Here is a 21,937-nt window from a genome sequence, read left to right on the forward strand (position 1 = left end):
AGCCTGTTACAGATATAAAATTCTACTTGACTCTGTAAGTAGAGGGTTGCCTAGTTATCATTGGACTCCATCTAAATCAGAGATAATGTCTTTATAATTTAACTTACAAACTCCTGCTTTTCATTACTGTCATAATATGTTGAGGGGTGAGGGATGTAAATCATCTATACCCAGTATGATAGCCACTTGCCATATGAGCACTTGAAAATGTGGCTAGTTTGAATTGAGATTTCTATGATTGTACCAAAAAAGAGTTTAAAATTGCTCATTAATAGTTTTAAAATATTGATTACTTGTAGAAATGATAGTACATTGGATATATTGGATTAAATAAAATGTACTAAGGTTAATTTTACCTGTTTTTACCATTCCATTGTGGCTACTAGGAAATTTAAAATCCATATGTGGCTTGTATTATTTATCTATTGAATATTGCTGACTAGATAGCTACACTATAACTCTGAAATTAATTAGAGCCCTCACTCAAAAAATGCAATGACCATATAATGAAGTTAAAGAATTTTTTTTAGGCTGGGCACGGTGGCTCACGCCTGTAATCCTAGCACTTTGGGAGGCCAAAGTGGGTAGATCACTTGGGTCAGGAGTTCAAGACCAGCCTGGTCAATATGGTAAAACCCCGTCTCTACTAAAAATACAAACATTAGCTGGGCATGGTGTCACATGACTGTAATCCTGGCTACTTGGGAGGCTGAGGCAAGAGAAACACTTGAACCCAGGAGGCAGAGTTTGCAGTGAGCTGAGATTGTGTGCTACTACACTGCAGCCTGGGCAACAGAGCAAGACTCTGTCTCAAAAAAAATTTGTTTTCTTTTAAAGGGAAGATTAGCTTAGATCCAGAACTGTGATGGAACTGGTATCATTATACATATTATCTTCCAGGTTTTGTCCCTTTAAATAACATTTTATATTAGTTATAATGAAAGAAAATGTAGAATTTTGTAGCCTTTGTCTCTTCACCTAACATCATATCAAACATTTCACAGGTTACATTGTAGTCCATTGAATTGATTTGCCCTAATTTACCTAACCATTTCTCTATTGCTGGATATTCATACTCTGCAAATAGTCTTGGATTGAACATATATTTTCTTCTAAAGTGGAAATTTATTTTTATTGCTTATTACTTACAGAATAAGAGAATTGGTTTTACACATCTTAAACTTGTACCATACAAAATATAATGACCTACATTTATTTTCATTTGTAGGAGTGTGACTTGGGTCATCCATTCTTTTCAACTTTTTTATAACTTTTCTCTGTTTATATTTCAGAGGCACATCAAGCTTCCATCAGGGGATATTAGGGAGCTTTAGTGCATATTTTTTTCCTGATTTAAAGTGGGCAGTAGTATCTTTTGATAGCCTGTCAAGACCACTTGTGCCCAGGTTATTTTCTGTAACAGCAGATAACATGGAAGAATAGTATAATTTAAAATAAGCTTTCCTCTCTGTCATTGACCTAATTTCATGTGTAGCACACCCTTTTCCTCTCTTTCTCTTTACTTTTACAATATATGCAATTTCAGTTACAAAGTATTTTCTCCTTAATAATTGATATTTATAGGAATTGCAGATTTCCTCAAAATAAGTTTTTAAATTATATCTTTATTTCTGTATCTTTCATTTTAGGATTTTACATTAACAATAGTCCTATATTATTGAGACTCTTGTTTATAATAAGAGTTGAGATGATAAGTCTCTCAAAAATACATAGTTTTTAATCCCATCTGTGAACAATTGACAAAGCTAAATATTTGTCAAAGCCAAGGACCTGAATGCATTTGCCACTTTTAACAGAGAAAGTAATAGTTTCATCAAGAAAAAGGAGAATTAATTGTGAAGCAGCTTGGGAGACATTACTATATTTTGTTTTATTTTTCTTTTTATTTTTTCTAGAGATAGTGTCTCATTCTGTATCCCAGGCTGGAGGGCAGTGGCATGATCACAGCTCACCGTAGCCTCAACCTCCTAGACTCAAGCAATGCATATATCTCAGCCTCCTGAGTAGCTGGGACTACAGGCACATGCCACCATGCCTGGCTATTTATTTATTTTTTATAGAGATGGGGGTCTCATTATGTTGCCCAGGCTGATCTCAAACTCCTGACCTCAAGCGATCCTCCCATCTTGGCCTCCCAAAGTGCTGGGGTTACATGTGTGAGTCACTGTGCCCAGCTATGATATTTTAGAAAACAGAAGAAAAATGCAAGGTAGCTTTTGAGAATGACTAAGAAGTTGGTGGCACTTACAAATACTTAAGAAGTAGTAAAAATGGAAATTGGTTTGGATGAGTGCTGGGTTTGAATGGTGTGGGTCCATCTCTCCCTTGTTATGTGAGCTTTAGACCGGTCTCTGGTCTAAAGAGACCTTTGATTTCTTTCTCTGTCCAAGTGTCATGAGTTTTGTATGTATTCCATGGGTGGTTTGTATGTAGTTTCTGACACACAGAACAGGTGCTGGGAAGTTGCTCATCATCATTTTCCTCCCATGCACATTGTTCTCTAAAACTCAGTCACTGCCAATATGGAGCGATTAAGCTAAAGCCTTAAATGTATAATTGAGTGAGCATGTAATTATTTGAATATCACTTTAGAAATTAAGATAGCAGGGAATAGAAAAACGGCAAAAGAGTCCTTTATAGCCCAGCATCCTGAGCCAACAGCTGAAGGCAAAGAGTGGAGTCAGACAATGGAAAAGATAAACTTGCTGAGAGAAACTGAAATGAATATGCCCTGATGAGGTCTGAAACCTGCTGATTTCTAGGTGAAATGTAGACCAAGAACCCCTATTAATAATAAATAAGGAAATGAAGGTAGATGACACCAGCCTCCCCCGCGTCCCCACCATCGTGTCATGTTGATGAGGAAAGGGAAGTAGAGAGGAACAACCTGTGAAAATTAGGAGAATCAATATTCAGAGTAAAACCTCACTGCCATGACCACATGGGGAATTAAAAAAACCACATACCACCACAGCATGATGTCTCACTGATACTGATCTTCTCAAAAATGGGTAATATTACTGGCTGCAGGCACCAGCAGGCTTTATCTTGATGTTACTGTAAGAGAACCTCAGGACCTATAATGCTGGTTCAGCTTATAACTTAGGGCAGTTACTGTAAATATTAGAACAAAGATGTGCCGAAAATGTTTGCAGTACATCAGTCTGAAAATGAAGTTAAACAGGATTCTTTGTGGAAAAGACTGGACTTAGAAAATGATTGTGTTCATTACAGAGCTAACTTGTAAATATTTATTCCATAAAAATTAAAAGCAGACTGGACAGTAGTACTGCTTAACTTACTTCTCTGTTCTGAATAAAAGAAAAATATAAATATTCCTTTTTTGTTTGAGATGGAGTCTCGCTCTGTTGTCTAGGCTGGAGTGCAGTGGTGTGACCTCGGCTCACTGCCACCTTCGCCTCCTGGGTTCAGGCGATTTTCCTGCCTTGGCCTCCCGAGTAGCTGGGATTACAAGTGCGTGCCACTATGCCTGGCTAATTTTTGTATTTTTAGTAAAGATGGGGTTTCACCATATTGGCCAGGCTGGTCTCGAACTCCTGACCTCAGGTGATCTGCCTACCTCATCCTCCTCAAGCGCTGGGATTAAAGGCGTGAGCCACCACACTCAGCCTAAATATTGTTACATAAGTGTATGTTAACTGTACCTAATATATACTTCCAGAAGCACTGTGGTTATAGAAAAAAATGTGGGCAAATATTTTGAAGTTCCTGAATTTCATGATAGTACACTATTATAATTCCATGAAGAAATAACCCAAAAAGAAAGTCAGAGGATTATGGCTTCTTAAAATACAACTCACCAACAGTCTGCTGAAGGAAAGTGGCAAGTAATTAGTCTTAGATTTTGAATTGTGTAGAACTTTTGAAAGTTAAAGCTTACACCCACACTGAGGAGATGTTTCACAAGAATACAGAGCGACTGGGTGCAGTAGCTCATGCCTGTAATCCCAGCAACTTTGGGAGGCTGAGGCGGGAGGATCGCTTGAGCCCAGGAGTTTGAGCCCAGCCTGGGCAACAGGATGAGACTTCATCTCTACAAAAAAAATTAATAAACTGTCTGGGTGTGATGGCATGTGCCTGTGGTCCCAGCTACTCTGGAGATTGAGGTGGGAGGATTGCTTGAGCCCAGGAAGTCAAAGCTGCATGGAGCCGTCCATGATCCTACCACGGCACTCCAGCCTGGGCAACAGAGCACAACCCTATCTAAAAAAAAAAAAAAAAAAAAAAAGAGAAGAAGAAAAATAATACATAGCAAGTTAGCTGCAACTAACTTGTTTGTTTTGGGAAACAGTTTTATTCAGCCATTCAGCCATTCTTCTATGATGTATAGCCTATTGCCATGTGTACTGAGCATTCATTATTAGACATGTAAATCTAGAACAGAATTTATCAGGAAGCATGCAAAGAACACTAGGAAACAGGAGATCTGACTTCTAGTCTGGACCTCAATAGTAACTGGGCCTCAGTCCCTGTGAACTAGGGCAGGTCAGTTTATTCCTGAAAACCACAGGATTTTCAGTTCAGCAAGTCAGTAGAATGAGTTGGTCTTCTGTGTTCACATTTTTAAATTCTGTTCACAGAAGTTACAAATCATCATGATGATGTGAAAAATCTGGGAGTTATTTGAACAGTCAGAAAATAACATGCAAATACCATCCTTGTTAGACATACAAAAATGAATGAACTATCATTTTGCTTCTTTTTAGTAGACCTGAAATCAGTCATGTAGGTAAAATCTTTTCCTACAGTTACTTCTTTGGAGGAATGCATGCGCCCATGCATGTCCATTTCCTTCTTTCTGTCTCACTATGTGCAATAATATCAATCAGTGTATTAAAACAACACTAGAAGTACACACACACACACACACATTGACTTGGCCTCATTGTCTTAATCTACTGTGAACTTTACAGATTACAAAATAAGATTAATCTTAGAAGTTAAGAAAAAGTTGAAAAGTATAAATTGAGGTCTATAAAATGACTTTGAGGAAATGAATGAAAACCCATTATTTGAAAATTTTTACTAGCTAATAACAATCTATGCTGTCTTCTACCCTGGGAAGATTGAATAACCTGTTAAAGCACTTTTGGATAACTTTTTAGGATTTTATGATAATATTTATAACCTATCATCTTTGTAGGAGAAATAATGTCAGTCTTAGAGCCTTAGACATCTGCAGATCTCTCCTCAGATGGAAATGCTCTTTAGTCTCTAAATCAGCACTGTCCAATAGATATATAGTATGAGCCAAAAATGCAAGCCAGATATATAATTTAAAGTTTTCTAGTAGCTACGTATAAAATGAATAGATACAAGAAATTATTTTGAATTTTATATATATCTTTTTTTTTTTTTGAGACGGAGTCTTGCTGTGTCTCCCAGGCTGGGGTGCAGTGGCTCAGTCTTGGCTCACTGCAACCTCCACCTTCTGGGTTCAAGCCATTCCACTGCCTCTGCCTCCCGAGTAGCTGGGATTAAAGGCATGCGCCACCACACCTGGCTCATTTTTGTATTTTTAGTAGAGACGGCGTTTCACCATGTTGGCCAGGCTGATCTCGAACTCCTGACCTTAAGTAATCTGCCCGTCTCGACCTCCCAGAGTGCTGGGATTACAGGCATGAGCCACCACACCTGGCCAATAATATATATATTTTTTACCCAATATATCAAAAATATCATTTCGGCTGGGCATGGTGGCTCACGCCAGTAATCCTAGCACTTTAGGAGGCCAAGGCGAGTGGATTGCTTGAGGTCAGGAGTTCAAGACCAGCCTGGCCAACATGGTGAAACCCTGTCTCTACTAAAAATACAAAAATTAGCCAGGCATGGTGGTGGACACCTGTAATCCCAGCTACTCAGGAGGCTGGGACAGGAGAGTAGCTTGAATGGGGAGGTGGAGGTTGCAGTGAGTTGAGATCATGCCATTGCACTCCAGCCTGGGGCACAGAACAATACTCTGTCTCAAAAACTAAACACAACAAAACAAACCACAAAAACAAAAAACCCACAAAAATATAATTTCACCATGTAACCATTGTGAAAAATTATTAAGGATGTATATTTACTTTTTTGGTACTGAGTCCTTCAAACCTCCAAATCCAGTGTTTATTTTGATTTTTCCTTTTTTTTTTTTTTTTTTTTTGAGATGGAGTGTTGCTGTGTTTCCCAGACTGGAGTGCAGCGATATGATCTCGGCTCACTGCAACCTTCGCCTCCCAGGTTCAAACAATTGCCTTGCCTCAGCCTCCTGAGTAGCTAGGACTACAGGTGCCTGCCACCATGCCTGGCTAATTAATACTTATATTTTTAGTAGAGATGGGGTTTCATCATGTTCCCCAGGCTGGTCTTGAACTCTTGACCTCAGGTAGTCCACCTGCCTCAACTTCCCAAAGTCCTGGGATTACAGGTGTGAGCCACTGCATCCAGCCAAATTCAGTGTGTATTCACACATCTTAATTCAGTAGCTAAATTTTAAACAATTAAAACTAAATGGAGTCCTACTAGAACAACCAAGTTATGTTTAATGGGAAAACATTTTACACCGTTTCCACTTAAAAGTAAAATTGAAATTGATTAAATAAAATTAAAAGTTAAACTTCTAGGTCATACTAGCCATATTTCCAGTGCTCAATAGTTACCAGTGGCTGGTGGCTACTGTGTTGGATAGCAGAGACATAGAATCATCCCCGTCATCAGTGAAAGCTTTATTGGACAATAAATCTTTAAACCTTTCATTGCAGAAGATTGAACATATTTTGTTATTTTTAAAATTTAGTCATGTTCTGCATAACAACATTTTAGTCTGCAATGGACCATATATAATGACAGTCGTCCTTTAAGATTATACCAAAATTTTGCTGTACCTTTCTATGTTTAGGTATATTTAGATATACAAATACTTACCATTATGTTACAGTTGCTTGTAGTATTCAGTACAGTAACATGCTTTTCAGGTTTGCAGCCTAAGAGCAATAGACTATGCCATAGAGCAGGGGTCCCCAACTCTTGGGCCATAGTCCACCATGGGTCCATGGCTCGTTAGGAACCAGGCCACACAGCAGGAAGTGAGTGGTGGGCGAGTGAGCGTTACAGCCTGAGCTCCACCTCCTGTCAGATCAGTGGCGGCATTAGATTCTCATAGGAGCACGAACCCTATTGTGAACTGTGTATGTGAGGGACCTAGGTTACGCATTCCTTCTGAGAGTTTAAGGCCTGATGATCTGAAGTGGAACAGTTTCACCTAGAAACCATCCCTTTTACCCCCCAGCCATGGAAAAATTGTCTCATGAAACTAATCCCTGGTGCCAAAAAAGTTGGGGACCTCTGCCATAGAGCCTAGGTGCCAAGTGTGTAGTAGGTTCTACCATCTAGGTTTGTGTAGGAACACTCTCCAGTGTTTGCACGATGATAGAATCACCTGACTCATTTCTCAGAATGTATTCCCATTGTTAAGCAAGACATGAAAGACGTGACCATATTAAGTCTTACAGATAGTCTTGTGATTGCCTAAGTCTCACGAAATTGAACTTCTGATTATGAAGATTTGTGACTGTTTAACTCTACATTTGTAGTTTCATTACTAGTTATTTGGGATCTGACTTCCCCTCAGCCCCAGATAGATAGATAGATAGATAGATAGATAGATAGATAGATAGCATGTCAGTGTCTTATTCTGTCACTCTGTCACCCAGGCTGCATTGCAGTGGCACAATCATAGCTCACTGCAGCCTGGAACTCCTGGATTCAAGCAATCCTACCTCCTCAGCTTCCCAAGTAGCTAGGACTATAGGCCTGTGCCAATACACCTGGCTACTTTTTAAACTTTCTGTAGAGATGGGCATCTTACTATGTTGCCCAGGCTGGTCTCGAACCTGGGTTCAAGCAGTCTTCCTGCTTGGGCCTTCCAAAGCACTGGGATGACTGGTGTAAGCCACCATGCCATGCCTGGCCAGCCCATTCTTTTAACTTAATTAAGTGGCCACAGACTAACATCTAGCAAAGAATTGACTTTGAAAGCAATGAATTTCTATATGAAGCACCTTATGAATTACAAAATAAATGCACTTTCTAGTTTTTTTCTGCTACCAAGATCACTCTTTCAGACAAGAGACAACATTAACACTTGAGGTACCCATTTCAGTATTGTAAACATAAACGACATTTGGGGTGTAAATTATTAAAGGAAAAAAGTTGAGAGAAGAAATAGAAATAGTAGCGGAAGTTTTAGGTTATTTTTGAATCTAGGCAGATGAACTAACACTAATGAAAGCATTTTCTCCAAAGGCGTTTGAACCACTGCTACAGCTACCACCATTTCCACCGCCAGCACACATACAGGCAAAATATTTTATAATACAGAATAAGATTTTAAAAAAATGTCAGGAGCATGAATAATATTATTCCTCTCTTCATTAAAGGGCTCAAAGTTCATCGGGAGCTTTTTGTAGCAACTTGGGCACATTGGAGAGCTGTCTCCCGTTTTAAAGGAGAACAGGAAAGCACATAGAGAGGAGAGGTTTGATTTTTGGAAGGCAGTCCTTTCCTAGAAGAGGGTGATTTGGGTCTGCTCTCGAGGAATAAGAATCTGTGGAATAACGCTTTTTGACCTTTTCCTCGTTTGGTGCCACCCTCCATGGCTACCACTGTTACATTTATGTTGCTGGGTCCTGGGAAATTCACATCTTCCACTTCTAGGAGATTAAAAAAAAAAAAAAAAAAGTATGGTTGGCTGAGTGTGGTAGCTCATGCCTATAATCCCAACACTTTGGGAAGCCGAGGTGGGTGGATCTCTTTAGTCCAGGAGTTTGAGACAAGCCTGGGCAACATGGTGAAACCCCGTCTTTATAAAAAATACGAAAAAGTTAGCCATGTGTGGTGGTGCATGCCTGTGGTCCCAGCTGTTCGGCAGGCTGAGGTCACTTGAGCCCAGGACATGGAGGTTGCAGTGAGCCAAGATTGTACCACTGCACTCCAGCCTGGGTGACACAGTGAGACCCTGTCTCAAAAAAAGACAGAAAAAGAAAGAGGTTTATTTTTGAATTGATTTTTACTCTCTACTGTATGTTGGCCAAATGCACTTTCTAAATTAGATGACCTCTGTTGTCAGTGTACCCTGGAACTGTGTCAGATCTCAAGAAAACTCCTGGCTTCCCTCTGGTCTGGTCCTACTCCAGCATCGTGCAGTGATGCTGAGGTGCATTTTTGACTTTGAGTCTGAGTCATTGAAAAATGTACCTAGGTGACAGATGGTAGAAGCTTAATACTTCCTACATTTTTGACTGAGTTTTAAACAGTACTGGAGATCGTTGTCTTCCCACCAAACCTCCGATAAGTGCTGTGTAGGCTTTTTAAATAAATGTTACATTTTACTCAGAGGACTAGGTGGTTAATTCTGATTCTTTCACAGAAGAGACTTCCTCAGCTTCTCCTTTAATTTTTTCTTTTACTTAAACTACCATTAATGTGCCAGCAACTCCAGTTATACTGTGTCTTTTATATACAGTATTTCATTTAATGCTCACAAGAACCCAATGAAGTAGGTATTGTTGTCCCCATTTTACAGGTAAGGAAAGAGAGGCTAAATAGCGTAATTACATTTTCAAAGTTATGCAGCTAGTTAAGTGGCACAGCAGGAATTTGATCCCAGGGGCTGTTTGACTCCAGGACTCACTGTGTGGTGCTGCAGAATAAGTTGATTTTAACAGAATTAGACACAAATTGTGGTGTAAAGGTAAGCTAATTCCCAAGTTTCACTAGCTGGTAGGGATATTGTTGCTTGTTATTGCATTGCAGGCCTAGTTTTTTTCTGCTATAGTTAATAGTACGAGATAAACATAATTGGATATTTCTGATGTCCTGGGGGTTTGCAGGATATTGATGGTGCTTGACTTCTCTTGTCGCAGGTGGCTGTGTTACTGCAACGTGCCACAGTTCTGCGACAGTCTACCTCGGTACGAAACCACACAGGTGTTTGGGAGAACATTGCTTCGCTCGGTCTTCACCGTTATGAGGCGACAGCTCCTGGAACAAGCAAGACAGGAAAAAGATAAACTGCCTCTTGAAAAACGAACTCTAATCCTCACCCATTTCCCAAAGTAAGGGAGAGTTTTTGCTGGTCTTTGATCCCAGAGCTTGAGGTTGCTCAATACAATGCCAACGCCTGCATAAATAACAAGATCAGGAATGACAGAAAAAGCATTCCATGGGGGAAGGAGAAAAGACCCTCAGTTCCCTTGAATTTTCTTGGGTATTTTCCAGTCCGTTTATTAGCCTGACTTTGGGTTGACTGCCATCATTGCTCCCTTATCCCCTCCTCATCCTACCTGAGTCATTGTCTCTGACTCTCATAGAATGGGGCAGTGCTTTCTTTTGTATATTCAGCGGCCAGGAAGCTCTAGAAAGATGAGGGAGAATGTTTAGGTACATTTTCCAGCCACTCAGAAATGGTGCAAAAGTAGCCAAGTGGCTTTTTTTTTTTTTTTTCATTCAATTTCTCCCACTTTTTCTAAGCACTGGTGAACCATCCCTGCCTCAGCTATAGTAGACTTGCCCCCACTCTTTGGAAACTAGACTGCAAAAGCAGGGATGAAGAGGAATAGAGACCTCCTTCAGCATGACCTTTGAACCTCTATGCTAAATTTCTTGTAGAATATGCATACTTTGGTGCTTCTTGCACCTGTCAGAGCTCCAAGGCATAAATAATCATTTAAATATTTTAAAGGGAAGGAAATGCTTTAAAGCAATAGAAAGTTGCAGTGCTGCACCATTGGCCTTGGAAATGCATTTTTAATGCTAAGAACCACAAATTTAAGCTAAGAGGTTGGATGCTGGTGAGATAGGCCAAGGGTACAGTTGATGACTTCTCATGGAGCAGTAACAGCGAGAAATGAATGAGAAAGTTCATTTTGTGGTTGTCATTCTGCCTAGATCAGCATTTGGTCAGGAAGGTAAAAGGTGTAATTTGAAAAGGCTGGCTAGGTATGATATAGCCTTCCTTCCCCACACCTTTCTGAACTGCTGATGTAGAGAATATAATTTGAGAGTAAGGATTCTTTGATGAAAGATTGATGAAACCCCGTTTTGTTTGAGAAACTAGATTTTTGTTATTCAGATAGTATTACTAGATTACAGAATTTTTGTCTCACTAAAGATAGAGTTTTAATTCATAACAATAAGTTAGGTTCAAAACAACAACAAAAACAACAAAACAACAAAAAACCAAAATGGTTTTCTGAGAGAAATTGACTGAAGATTCCATGGCATTTTAACCCAAATCCTAAACCTTAGATAGATGTCATGAGTAATTCTGATGGGCTTTGGCGCAACACCTAATATTTGTACATATATTTCAGCAACTTGATTGTCAAAATTTTCTTTAGAGAACCAGTACATGAGACTAAGTCATGACATGAACATTTTGTTGTCCTCTGTGGAGGGAGATTCTGAAGCACTTAAACTGCAGTTTGGATGTTGCTCCCAAAACAGGTTATGAAATTAGGGCACACTCATGTATTTCAGTGTCTTTTAACTGATGTAAGCTCCTTTCCTTAGAGACTGAAGCAGTTTTCTTCCTTATGTATCTATTACATTTGCCATATAAGCAGCATTTTATGTTTTCAGGTGATAGCTGTCATTCTGTCTCTGAGTCAAGGGACAAAAGAAGACTCCTCCCTTCCCAACACCTGTTATGGTATTTAAAGAGAAATTTTAGTTACTTTGCATAATAAGATTTTTCCCGTAACAAATTCATTTTGCTTCTTGCAGATATTTGCTAATTATAGTGTGTTTTGTTCCCTCAGCCCATAGTTCTGGCATGCTTATGCTAAGAGCTAAAACATCCATGCTGCCTTCTTTTCTTCTCTATTACTAATGGTGGGGTAAAACTACCACCCACTTCTCCTTTTTAAATCCCTTTTCACCGAATATGACAACATTTAAGGCTATTGGGGATTTATACCTACAGTTTTGGCAGCAGAACCACACATGTTGAAACCTGAGGTATTATTTGAGTCTTGGGCACTGTTTCAGAGTTAGAGCTGGGACCGGCTTCCCAGCACCCAGGGAGGTCTCTGCAGTTCTCAGATGCATTTTCAGGGCTTACATTCTTATCTTCCTATCCTTCATATGTGCTGCCTTTTTTCCCACTTGGCTTTAACATGTGCCTCTTTCCCCATTCACCTAATTACAAAGTTTTTTTTAAGTTTTTTATCTATATTTCATTCTAAAAGTGAAGAAAATTTGGTTCAGGGGAAAAAATGAAGAAGACCACTGATAGCTCCACCACTCTGAACTATTTTTAGTGCTTTTAGATATTTCTATTTTTCCCCCATTTATTGGCGAAAAAAAATTCGGTAAGCCTCAGAGGGACTTAGGTGTCTGTATTTCTTTTTTCTTTTTTTCTCTTTTAATTTTTAAGTTTTTAAAATCACCTGCCCTATTCTGATAAGCATCTGTATTTCTAATAAGGTTTCCAGATGATTTCTATGGGTTGCTAAAACTTGAGATCCATTTGGTTTAAAGTTAGCATAGTAATTAATTAGTTACTTGTTCCAATCCTGATCCTGCCATTTACTAGTTGCAGGAATTTGATTGAGTTATTTAACTTCTCTGTGCCCTACTTTCTTCATCTGTGAAATGGGTATGAATTTTATCTCATAGGGTTGTTAAAAAGATCAAGTGAGTTAGTATACATCAACCACTTACAACACTGCCTATCATGTAGTAAGAGCTATACATGTGCGTGACAAATAAAAATAGAAAATATAACTCATAGAGTTGATGTGAGGATTCAGTAAGAAGTTCTTAGAGCAGTGCAGGCACAAAGTAAGCACTCAATAAATATTAGTAACTTTTGTGAAGGTAATGACAGTGACAGTGCAGCTATATGGAGGGCTGAAATCATGCTCTGAGATTCACTGAGGAAGATTAATGCATTTCTACTGATGTAATTCATGTGTCTGTATCCTATGGTGTGTTAAACTATGCAGGGTCAAAAGAGTAAACATTTGTATAAATGCATTTCTGTATTTGTATATACCAGGGCTGCCCAACTAAATCGTAATTTGGGTTGTAATTCTCCATTATATTTCTGATTGAAGGTTTGAGACACTGATGTTAAGGTGATTGCCACAGATTATTAGGGCTGTTGTCCTTACAGTAGTTTTTTTGTTTTTTTAAAAAATCTTATTTCTGTTACTCTTGTGTCTAGATTTCTGTCCATGCTAGAAGAAGAAGTTTATAGTCAAAACTCTCCCATTTGGGATCAGGATTTTCTCTCAGCCTCGTCCAGAACCAGCCAGCTAGGCATCCAAACAGGTAAGTTTCCTTTTACATAAATCAGAGAATAACCAGGAAGGCCAACCTGACGTGTAAGTTGCAGTGAACTGTAACTTATACTTAGCTCTATAGTCAAATGAGCTTAGCTCTATAGTCAAATGCTGGCTCTTTCCAAATCTAATTATAATCTCAGTCGATGGCTAGACACACCTAGGAATCAAGTCTCCGTCTGACCTCTTAATCTATGATATCTGTTTTGTACATCAAGTTACCACCAGGTATAATGGTGGATAGTGAGTGAGAGGCAGTCTTGAGTCTCAGGATGTGAACTACTTCCCTGTGGGGGCAGGGCATCCTTGCTATTGCTTAAATCAGCCAGTGGCATCAGTTGGCATTTTGTGAGGAAGGAAGACAGGTGCCTTCTGGAGTCACAGTGATCCCAGAAAGAGGATCTGAATTCCTGCCTTTGACACTAGGAAGACTCCATGGAGAAGTTTGGCAAGAAATGCCAAAACAGTTTATATCTGGCTTCGGGGAAAGACAGGATGCAAAATTTTGATGTCAAGAGTTTTTTGTGTAGTGATCTAGGTCAATGCGTAATATGGGGGCTTGTGAGTATTGCCTCTAATGCCTCCAGCAAAGAAAAAAAGATTTATTCTTGCTTTAAAAACAAAATTGAAGTATAATTTATATGTAGTAAAATGTACTCTTTTTACCGTGCTGTGTTTTGACAAACACATATACTTGAGTAATTACCACTGCCATCAAAATATAGAACAGTGGGCTCCTTCCAGACAGATTCCCTTGTACCTCTCTGTAGTGCATTCATAGTCCTACCTCCAGCTCTGGCAACCAGTGATCTGTTTTTTTTTTTGTTCTTATAGTTTTGCCTTTTCCAGAAAGTCATGGGAGCGGAACCATATAGTAGACAACTTTTTGAGACTGATAACTTTAACTCAGCATAATGCATTTGAGAGGTGATTTTTGAAAAAGGTTTTCATCTAGAGCTCAAGTTTAGGTGTAAATATAACTAAATCCCTACAAACCAAAGTACTAGTGAATGAGGAATTTTATTTGAATCATACTCTTTTTGTTTGAGCTCATTACCAAAAACATGTCAAAAACATATTTGTGTCCTTTTCTTTTCTTTTTTATAACCTGAGGTCATAATTTCATGTATCTCTGGTCCAAAACCTGTAGTGCTTTGGGGCCTGTCTGTGCCCATTACATGTTTCTTCTACAGTTGAGCAATCAGCATTTAGTAGACATGTTTTCTGTGGTTACTGGACATATCCTTTGCATTGCTCCCTCTGTACCTGTGCTATTCACTTTACCTTTGATTTGATTTCACCTAACTTTCAAATGGCATTTCTTCTGCAAACTCTTTCCTAAGTTCTCCCATCCCTTCTAGCAAGGACTGGATCTCTTTTCTTCCAGACTTTCACAGAGCCTTGAATATATCCTATCCTTGGTTCTCAAACATGACTGCACAATGGAATCACCCATGGAATTTGAAATGCACTGTATACTGATTTCTGAGTGCCATTCCAACAGAGTGTGAGATTATTGTCCTGGGGTGTGGCCTGGACATTGGAACTTTTAAAAAACCCCCAGGTAATTTTAATGTGCAGCGACATTTGAGAATGACTGTGTTAGACAATACTCACCTCGTATTATCCTAGTCCCATTTTTTCTGTATGTCTTTTATCTCCTGTGGATGCAGCTTTTTGATGGTCAGAGACCCAGTTTTGTCGCAATAATTGAAACATTTATTAAGTGCTTGGCTAAGAAGCTTCCTTGGTATCTTTAAGCCTTTTCACAAACCCTGGGAAGTTGGAATTATGATCTCCTTTACATAGTTGAGGAAATAGAAGCTCAAGGAGGAGCAACAAATTGCCCAAGATAGACCTTGTAAGTGACGGAACTGGGTTTCACATCCGTATTTAATTCCTAAATATTACACTGTAGTAAGAGAGCCAGAACTCTAACCACTAGATCACACCGTCTTGGTGTGTGCTGCCAATATACAGCATACACTTGTGGAAGTAATGAGTGAAGAACAGTTTCCTCCCTCAGGCAGTGGGGGACCAAAGTTATTCAGCAGGATCAACATAGTTGTCCTTTGGTGGGTCTGTGGAGAGGATTTCTCTGTGTGAAAACTCCCCTTTACCCTTGTTTGCTCAAAATTCTCCAATCTGCTCAACTTCCAGCCACATTGTTATCTGTCATAGTACAGGATGGAGAAGGAAGAGGTTGTTGTCTGTGACCATATGGAAATTGTATTTTTTTTCTGTGGCTAAGGTTGTCACCAGGTTAAGTTGGATTGTACACTTTAGTATTACCTGAAGCCGTCAGAAGCGGGCTGTCTTCTCTTGTTCTATTGTAATTGCAATGTGTTCTCTTGGGGGAAAAGAAGAGTGTAATCATCTACTTAATTAGCATGTCTGCGCATCGATGCAACTGTGATAAATGACATTCATAAGGATGGTTCTGAAATTTTACAAGATACTCAGATGTCTTCTGAATCACCAGAGCTTTCTCTTTGTTCAGAATCACTCCAGTATGCTTTGAAATTCAGAAGGCCCATATATTGGGAGAAAAAAACATAGAGCATAGCACTTTAGTATATTCTGATTTTTGACAAACCACTAGCTATTCAGTTAGAAATGCTATGGGTTGGTATCTCTCTTGCTTGGTTTACTTATTTTATTGCCTTCTTGGCTGCTGGGAATGTCCTTGTTGACTGAATTGTGGCTGTGTTGAAAGTTAGATGAACATTCTCTCTGACAATTGTCTGTACTGCCGTGCTGTGTCTTGTGTGTGACCAGTGTTTTTGAAAATGTCTATACCCCTTGTCACCTCTCACCTCATCAGCTACCAGTCAGCAACACAGCTAGCAGAGCAGCAGCCTACTTTGTAAGGCCTTTTTTTTTTTTTTTTCTGAGATGGAGTCTCACTCTGTCGCCCAGGCTGGAGTGCAGTGGCACAATCTCTGCTCACTGCAAGCTCCACCTCCCGGGTTCACGCCATTCTCCTGCCTCAGCCTCCCAAGTAGCTGGGACTACAGATGCTTGCCACCACGCCCGGCTGATTTTTGTATTTTTGGTAGAGACGGGGTTTCACCGTGTTAGCCAGGATGCTCTCGATCTCCTGACCTCATGATCCACCCACCTCGGCCTCCCAAAGTGCCGGGATTACAGGCGTGAGCCACCACACCTGGCCTACAATGGCCTTTTCTAAAAAACAAAAATATAAAAACCCTTTTTGTTTGGAAATACTATCAAACTCACAGTAGAGTTACAAGAAGAGGACAAAGAAATCCTGTATATTTTATATTCTTTACCTGGTTATAAACCAATTGTTAACATTTTGCCATCCTTGCTTTATTACTACCCTTTCTCTATCCCTTCTTTTTCTCTTTTATTCTCTCTACTCTTCCCCTAAGTTATTTACATATATATATATAATTTAGGAGAAAAAATTATATATAATATATATTTATTTATATATGATATATACAAATATTCACACATGTAAATATATATTATATATTATTTATATATAGGTACATATATTTTCTCCTAAATTTGTGTGTATGTGTGTGTATGTATATATAAAAACTTAGGGGAGGAGTAGAGAGAGAGGAAAAAAAGAAAGAGAAAGAGAGAGACATATAGGCCAGGTGTGGTGGCTCATGCCTGTAATCCCAGCAGTTTAGGAGGCCGAGGTGGGCGGATCACCTGAGGTCAGGAGTTTGAGACCAGCCTGCTTAACATGGCAAAACCTCATCTCTACTAAAAATACAAAAAGTTAGCCAGGAGTGGTGGCAGGTGCCTGTAATCTCAGCTACTCGGGAGGCTGAGGCAGGAGAATAGCTTGAACCAGGGAGGCAGAGAAGGTTGCAGTGAGCCAAGATCGCACCACTGCACTCCAGCCTGAGCGACGAGAGTGAAACTTTGTCTCAAAAAAAAAAAAAGAGAGCTATGTATATAATATATACTTTTAAAAATATATTTTTATATAAAAAACAGCTATATATATTTTTAAAAAATATATATAATATACAAATATATAATATATATATTTTTTCTCCTAAATTAATTGAAAGTTACAAACATCATGCCCCTTTAGTAATTTTGATGTCTCTCATATATTCTCTAATATAAAAACTATGGTTTTCTGTCAGCATATTTAACGTTGATGTAGTATTGTTATCTAAGCTATATGCTGTCTTCTGTTTTTGCCTCTTGTCTCAATAATGTGGTGTATTGCAAATTTTCCATTGCATCAGGAGGCATTTGATTGTTGGTATTAAGTTTGATCACATGGTTGTGGTGGTGGTCACCAGCTTTCTCCACTGCAGTATTACTACCTCTCCTTTTTAATAAGAAAAAGTACTTTTGTGGGGAGATATTTTGAGACTGTATAAATATCTTGTCTTCATCAAAATTATACTCACCAGGTTTAGCCTACACACATGATCTTCCTCAAATCAGTTATCATATGGTGGCTGCCAAATAGTGATTTTTTTTTATTTTTTACTAACTTCCACCATTCCTTCCTTATTTCTTTGTTGGTATTCTTGAGCTTTCCTCATCTCCACTTATTTATTTATTTATTCATTTATTATTTTATCAATATGGACTCAGATATCCTTATTCTGTTTAATGAGTTTTAATCCCTACTGTCTTTGTTATTTTTATGCCTTTGGCTTATGTTTTAAAGATGACTTATTTTGTGGCATTGGGCAGGAATGGGGTAGTCCCATTGCACTCGGTTTCTTCTTGCCTAAGAAAGGAGTCAGTCATCTAACACCTTCTTCTCCTTTTGCCCGGGCAGTTATCAGTCCACCTCCTGTGGCTGGGACAATTTCATACAATTCAACCTCATCTTCCCTTGAGCAGTCAAATGCAGGGAGCAGCAGTCCTGCCTGCAAAGCCTCTTCTGGACTTGAGGCAAACCCAGGTAAGCTCTTAAGAGGGGTAAGACAGGGCTGTGACTTGCCCCAGGAGCTCTATTACCTGAGGAATGCAAAAGGTAGACTTAAACCAACTACAGTTTCTGCATGTCCAGGATTTTAATGGCCAGAAATCACTTTGTATTAGGCTTTTGGCTGTACTGGTTAGTTATTGCCGTCTTAAAACTGTAATAACTGGCTGGGCGTGGTGGCTCATGCCTATAATCCCAGCACTTTGGGAGGCCGAGGTGGGTGGATCACGAGGTCAGGAGATCGAGAGCATCCTGGCTAACATGGTGAAACCCCGTCTCTACTAAAAATACAAAAAATTAGCCAAGCGTGGTGGCGGGCATCTGTAGCCCCAGCTACTCGGGAGGCTGAGGCAGGAGAATGGCGTGAACCCGGGAGGCAGAGCTTGCAGTGACCAGAGATCCGGCCACTGCACTCCAGCCTGAGTGACAGAGTGAGACTCCATCTCAAAAAGAAAAACAAATAAAAACAAAAACAAAACTGTAATAACTTACTGTCATAGCCCACTCATTTGGTGTGTTGCCTGAGAGTTGGCTGATTTCAGCTAGTCTCACTCAATCTTGGCTGGGCTTGCTTGCAAGTTACCCATTGATGATAATCTCTGTTTTGGGCTTGGCTTGGCTAGAGCACTTAAGCTGAAGCAACTCTGCTTTACATATTTCTCATAATTTTCCTGGGACTATTAGGCTACCTGGAACATATCCTTCTTCTGAAGAGAGAGGGCAGGAAGAAATACACAGTCTCTTGAAGCCTAGGCTCGGAACTTGTAAACCATTGCTTCTGCCACATTCTTTTTTTTTTTCTTTTTATTTGAGATGGAGTCTCACACTGTCACCCAGGCTGGAGTGCAGTGGTGCGATCTCAGCTCACTGCAACCTCCGCCTCCTGGGTTTAAGTGATTCTCCTGCCTCAGCCTCCTGAGTAGCTGGGATCACAGGTGCCCACCACCATGCCCGGCTAATTTTTGTATTTTTAGTGGAGACAAGTTTTTCCCATATTGGTCAGGCTGGTCTCAAACTCCTGACCTCAGGTGATCCACCTGTCTCAGCCTTCCAAAGTGCTGGGATTACAGGTGTGAGCCACCATGCCCTGCTGACTTCTGCCTTATTCTGTCGTCCAAAGCAAGTCATATAGTTGAACTCAGAATTGAGAGGTAGAGAAGTGGAAAAAGGTAGTCTATTCCTTTCGTAGGAATCACTGCAAAGTCACATGGCAAAGAGTGTAGATACCAGGAGGGTAAATAATTTGGCCATTAATGTAATCTGCCACATGGGCAAAAATATCTCTTGATCCTAGAAGCATTTCACAGTTAGAGAATGTTTTGAAGGTTGCTTTTCTGTCCACAGACTGGACATCAGACAAATCTTGGATGTGACCACATTTTTAAATAAATGAAGTACCATGAAAGAGGGAAAGAAGAGGACCTTATAATATAAGAAGTACCAAATATTTAGCATATGCCACCATTCCCTTTCACTTCCAAAGGAGATATCACTAATCCATCCAGAAACTCTACCAGTGAGCTTGAATTCAGCCTCAGATTTTTAAAAAAAATCATAAACACCATTAGCAGCGTAACAAGCAGAGGGCATATATCAATTAACAAACCCCAGCCATGAAATAAATAGTTTTCAGCATTACTTTTAGAGAATCATGGAATTTGAGGACTTATTGGTCAACTGTCTGAAAATATTGTTGTTTCCAAAAACAAACAACAAAAAAATTGTAAAAAAAAGAACTCGACAAAAGCCATTTAGTAAATAATATGTAATATTTCTGGAAGAATATGCTACAGTCAAGTTGCTTTATATTGTTCTGCTCCTTTTCAACTAAAGGTGGTGAGAATGCTATGTGGAGAATGTTATATTGAGATAGCAGTGGGATTCACATGTGAGGAAATAAATTAGATCTAGACATCTTAAAAATTCAAAAAATTTACTTGTAAAAATAAATACATGTTATGTCTGGAAAAAACTGGAAAAACCAAACATGAGAATAGAAAGGAGAAAAAAAACTACCATGCAATCTCATGAGGAAAGTAGAAGAAAGTTCTCTTTGCCTTTGCATGGCCTCTCCTATTGTGTGGAACGGTGAGATTGCATCTACTTGATAGGCTAGTGGCCGTGCTCACTTTGTGAGGCATCATTTTAAGGCAAAAAAGCATTGTAAAAGATGAAGTGTGTCATTTTATAATAAATTCATTGTTTATTAAAAATAAAACAATTTATGGTATATTTCAAATATATAATATTAGACTTGTATACATAATATATATGCATACATATATATACACATACGTGTGTGTGTGTGTGTATAGCCAAGCCCAGCAGAGATTCCAATCATTGGGTAGACTCATGAGCAAGCCTGCCAAGATTGAATGAGACTGGTCGAAATCAGCCACCCATCAGTAAACACACCAAATGAATGAGCTACGATAGTAAGTTATTATGGTTTTAGGACTGCATTTGGGGTTGGTTTATTACATAGCAATAACTAACCAATAAAGCCCAGAGCCTAATGCAAACTGATTTCCATACATATATGGTGGAGTGGGGGTGGGGGGGTGCGGAATTAACATGACTTCAAGGAGAAATAATCAAATCAACCAACAGTTGAGGGTTTAAACAAACAACTGAGTAATTGATAGGTTAGACAAAAATATCAGTAAGGCTCTGGAAGCCCATACAACGTGATCAGTAAACTTGAGCTAATGGAGTTATAGAGATCAAAATGTGAAAATACACATTCTTTCCAAGAAGACACTGCACATTTACAAAAGACTGATCTTATTTTAGGCCATAAGGCAAATTTCAAAACATTTTGACACTTTGGTGTCATATGGACCATGTTCTCTGACCTCAAAGAGACTATATTAGATAGTACTAACAAACAATAGCTAGAATCACCCCTTTGCATTTGCAGATGAAGAAACATGTACCTTAATATTTCATGTATCTAGTTAAAAATCATCATAGAAAGTAGAGAATATTCAGAATGAATTGGGTTGGCAGTTATTGTGAGCTTGTCCCTTCTCTTTCCTATCTTCCTTTGTTACCTCTTCCCCTGGTAGTAAGGATAGAATTGACCTCCATACCCATCAGTGCTGTTAGAAAATTAGTCAGCGTGTATTATTTGTTTTTTATTTAGAACCACCCATTGTTTGCCTTTTATTTTGATCATCACAGGAGAAAAGAGGAAAATGACTGATTCTCATGTTCTGGAGGAGGCCAAGAGACCCCGAGTTATGGGGGATATTCCGATGGAATTAATCAACGAGGTTATGTCTACCATCACGGACCCTGCAGCAATGCTTGGACCAGAGGTCAGCAGGGTAAACCTGGGCAGCCAGCTGGTAGACCTCTTCTGCTCTCCTGGCCACTCCAGCTGTCAGAAGTGGGGATGCTAATGCTGAGAGTTAACATGTTATGCTACCCTGGTTTGCATTTAACCTGGTGGTCAGTGTGGAGAGGGCAGGAACAACTGATCAAGAGGTAATTCCCCTTGATGAATATCACATCACAGGTCCACTTACTAATAATCTCACAGTTGAAGGCATCGTTCCCAGCTTTTTATCTTGAAAAATTTCAAGCCCTCATAAATGTTGCAAAAATGCTGTGATAAAAATCCATA

The 21,937-nt window shown here is 39.3% G+C and overlaps 1 protein-coding gene across 2 annotated transcripts in view; it reads left to right on the forward strand.

Annotated features, from left to right (window-relative positions):
• The window catches only part of KAT2B (lysine acetyltransferase 2B), a 116,289-nt gene that overhangs the window by 63,390 nt on the left and 30,962 nt on the right, over positions 1-21,937 (forward strand). For both annotated transcript variants that reach the window (XM_008009267.3, XM_008009268.3), the window contains exons 6-9: positions 9,948-10,139; positions 13,253-13,359; positions 18,160-18,285; positions 21,493-21,629. In XM_008009267.3, coding sequence (XP_008007458.1) covers positions 9,948-10,139; positions 13,253-13,359; positions 18,160-18,285; positions 21,493-21,629 — 562 coding nt within the window. The remainder of the gene's footprint in view (positions 1-9,947; positions 10,140-13,252; positions 13,360-18,159; positions 18,286-21,492; positions 21,630-21,937) is intronic.

This window comes from Chlorocebus sabaeus, chromosome 15, assembly GCF_047675955.1.
Source record: "Chlorocebus sabaeus isolate Y175 chromosome 15, mChlSab1.0.hap1, whole genome shotgun sequence".
NCBI lineage: Eukaryota > Metazoa > Chordata > Mammalia > Primates > Cercopithecidae > Chlorocebus > Chlorocebus sabaeus.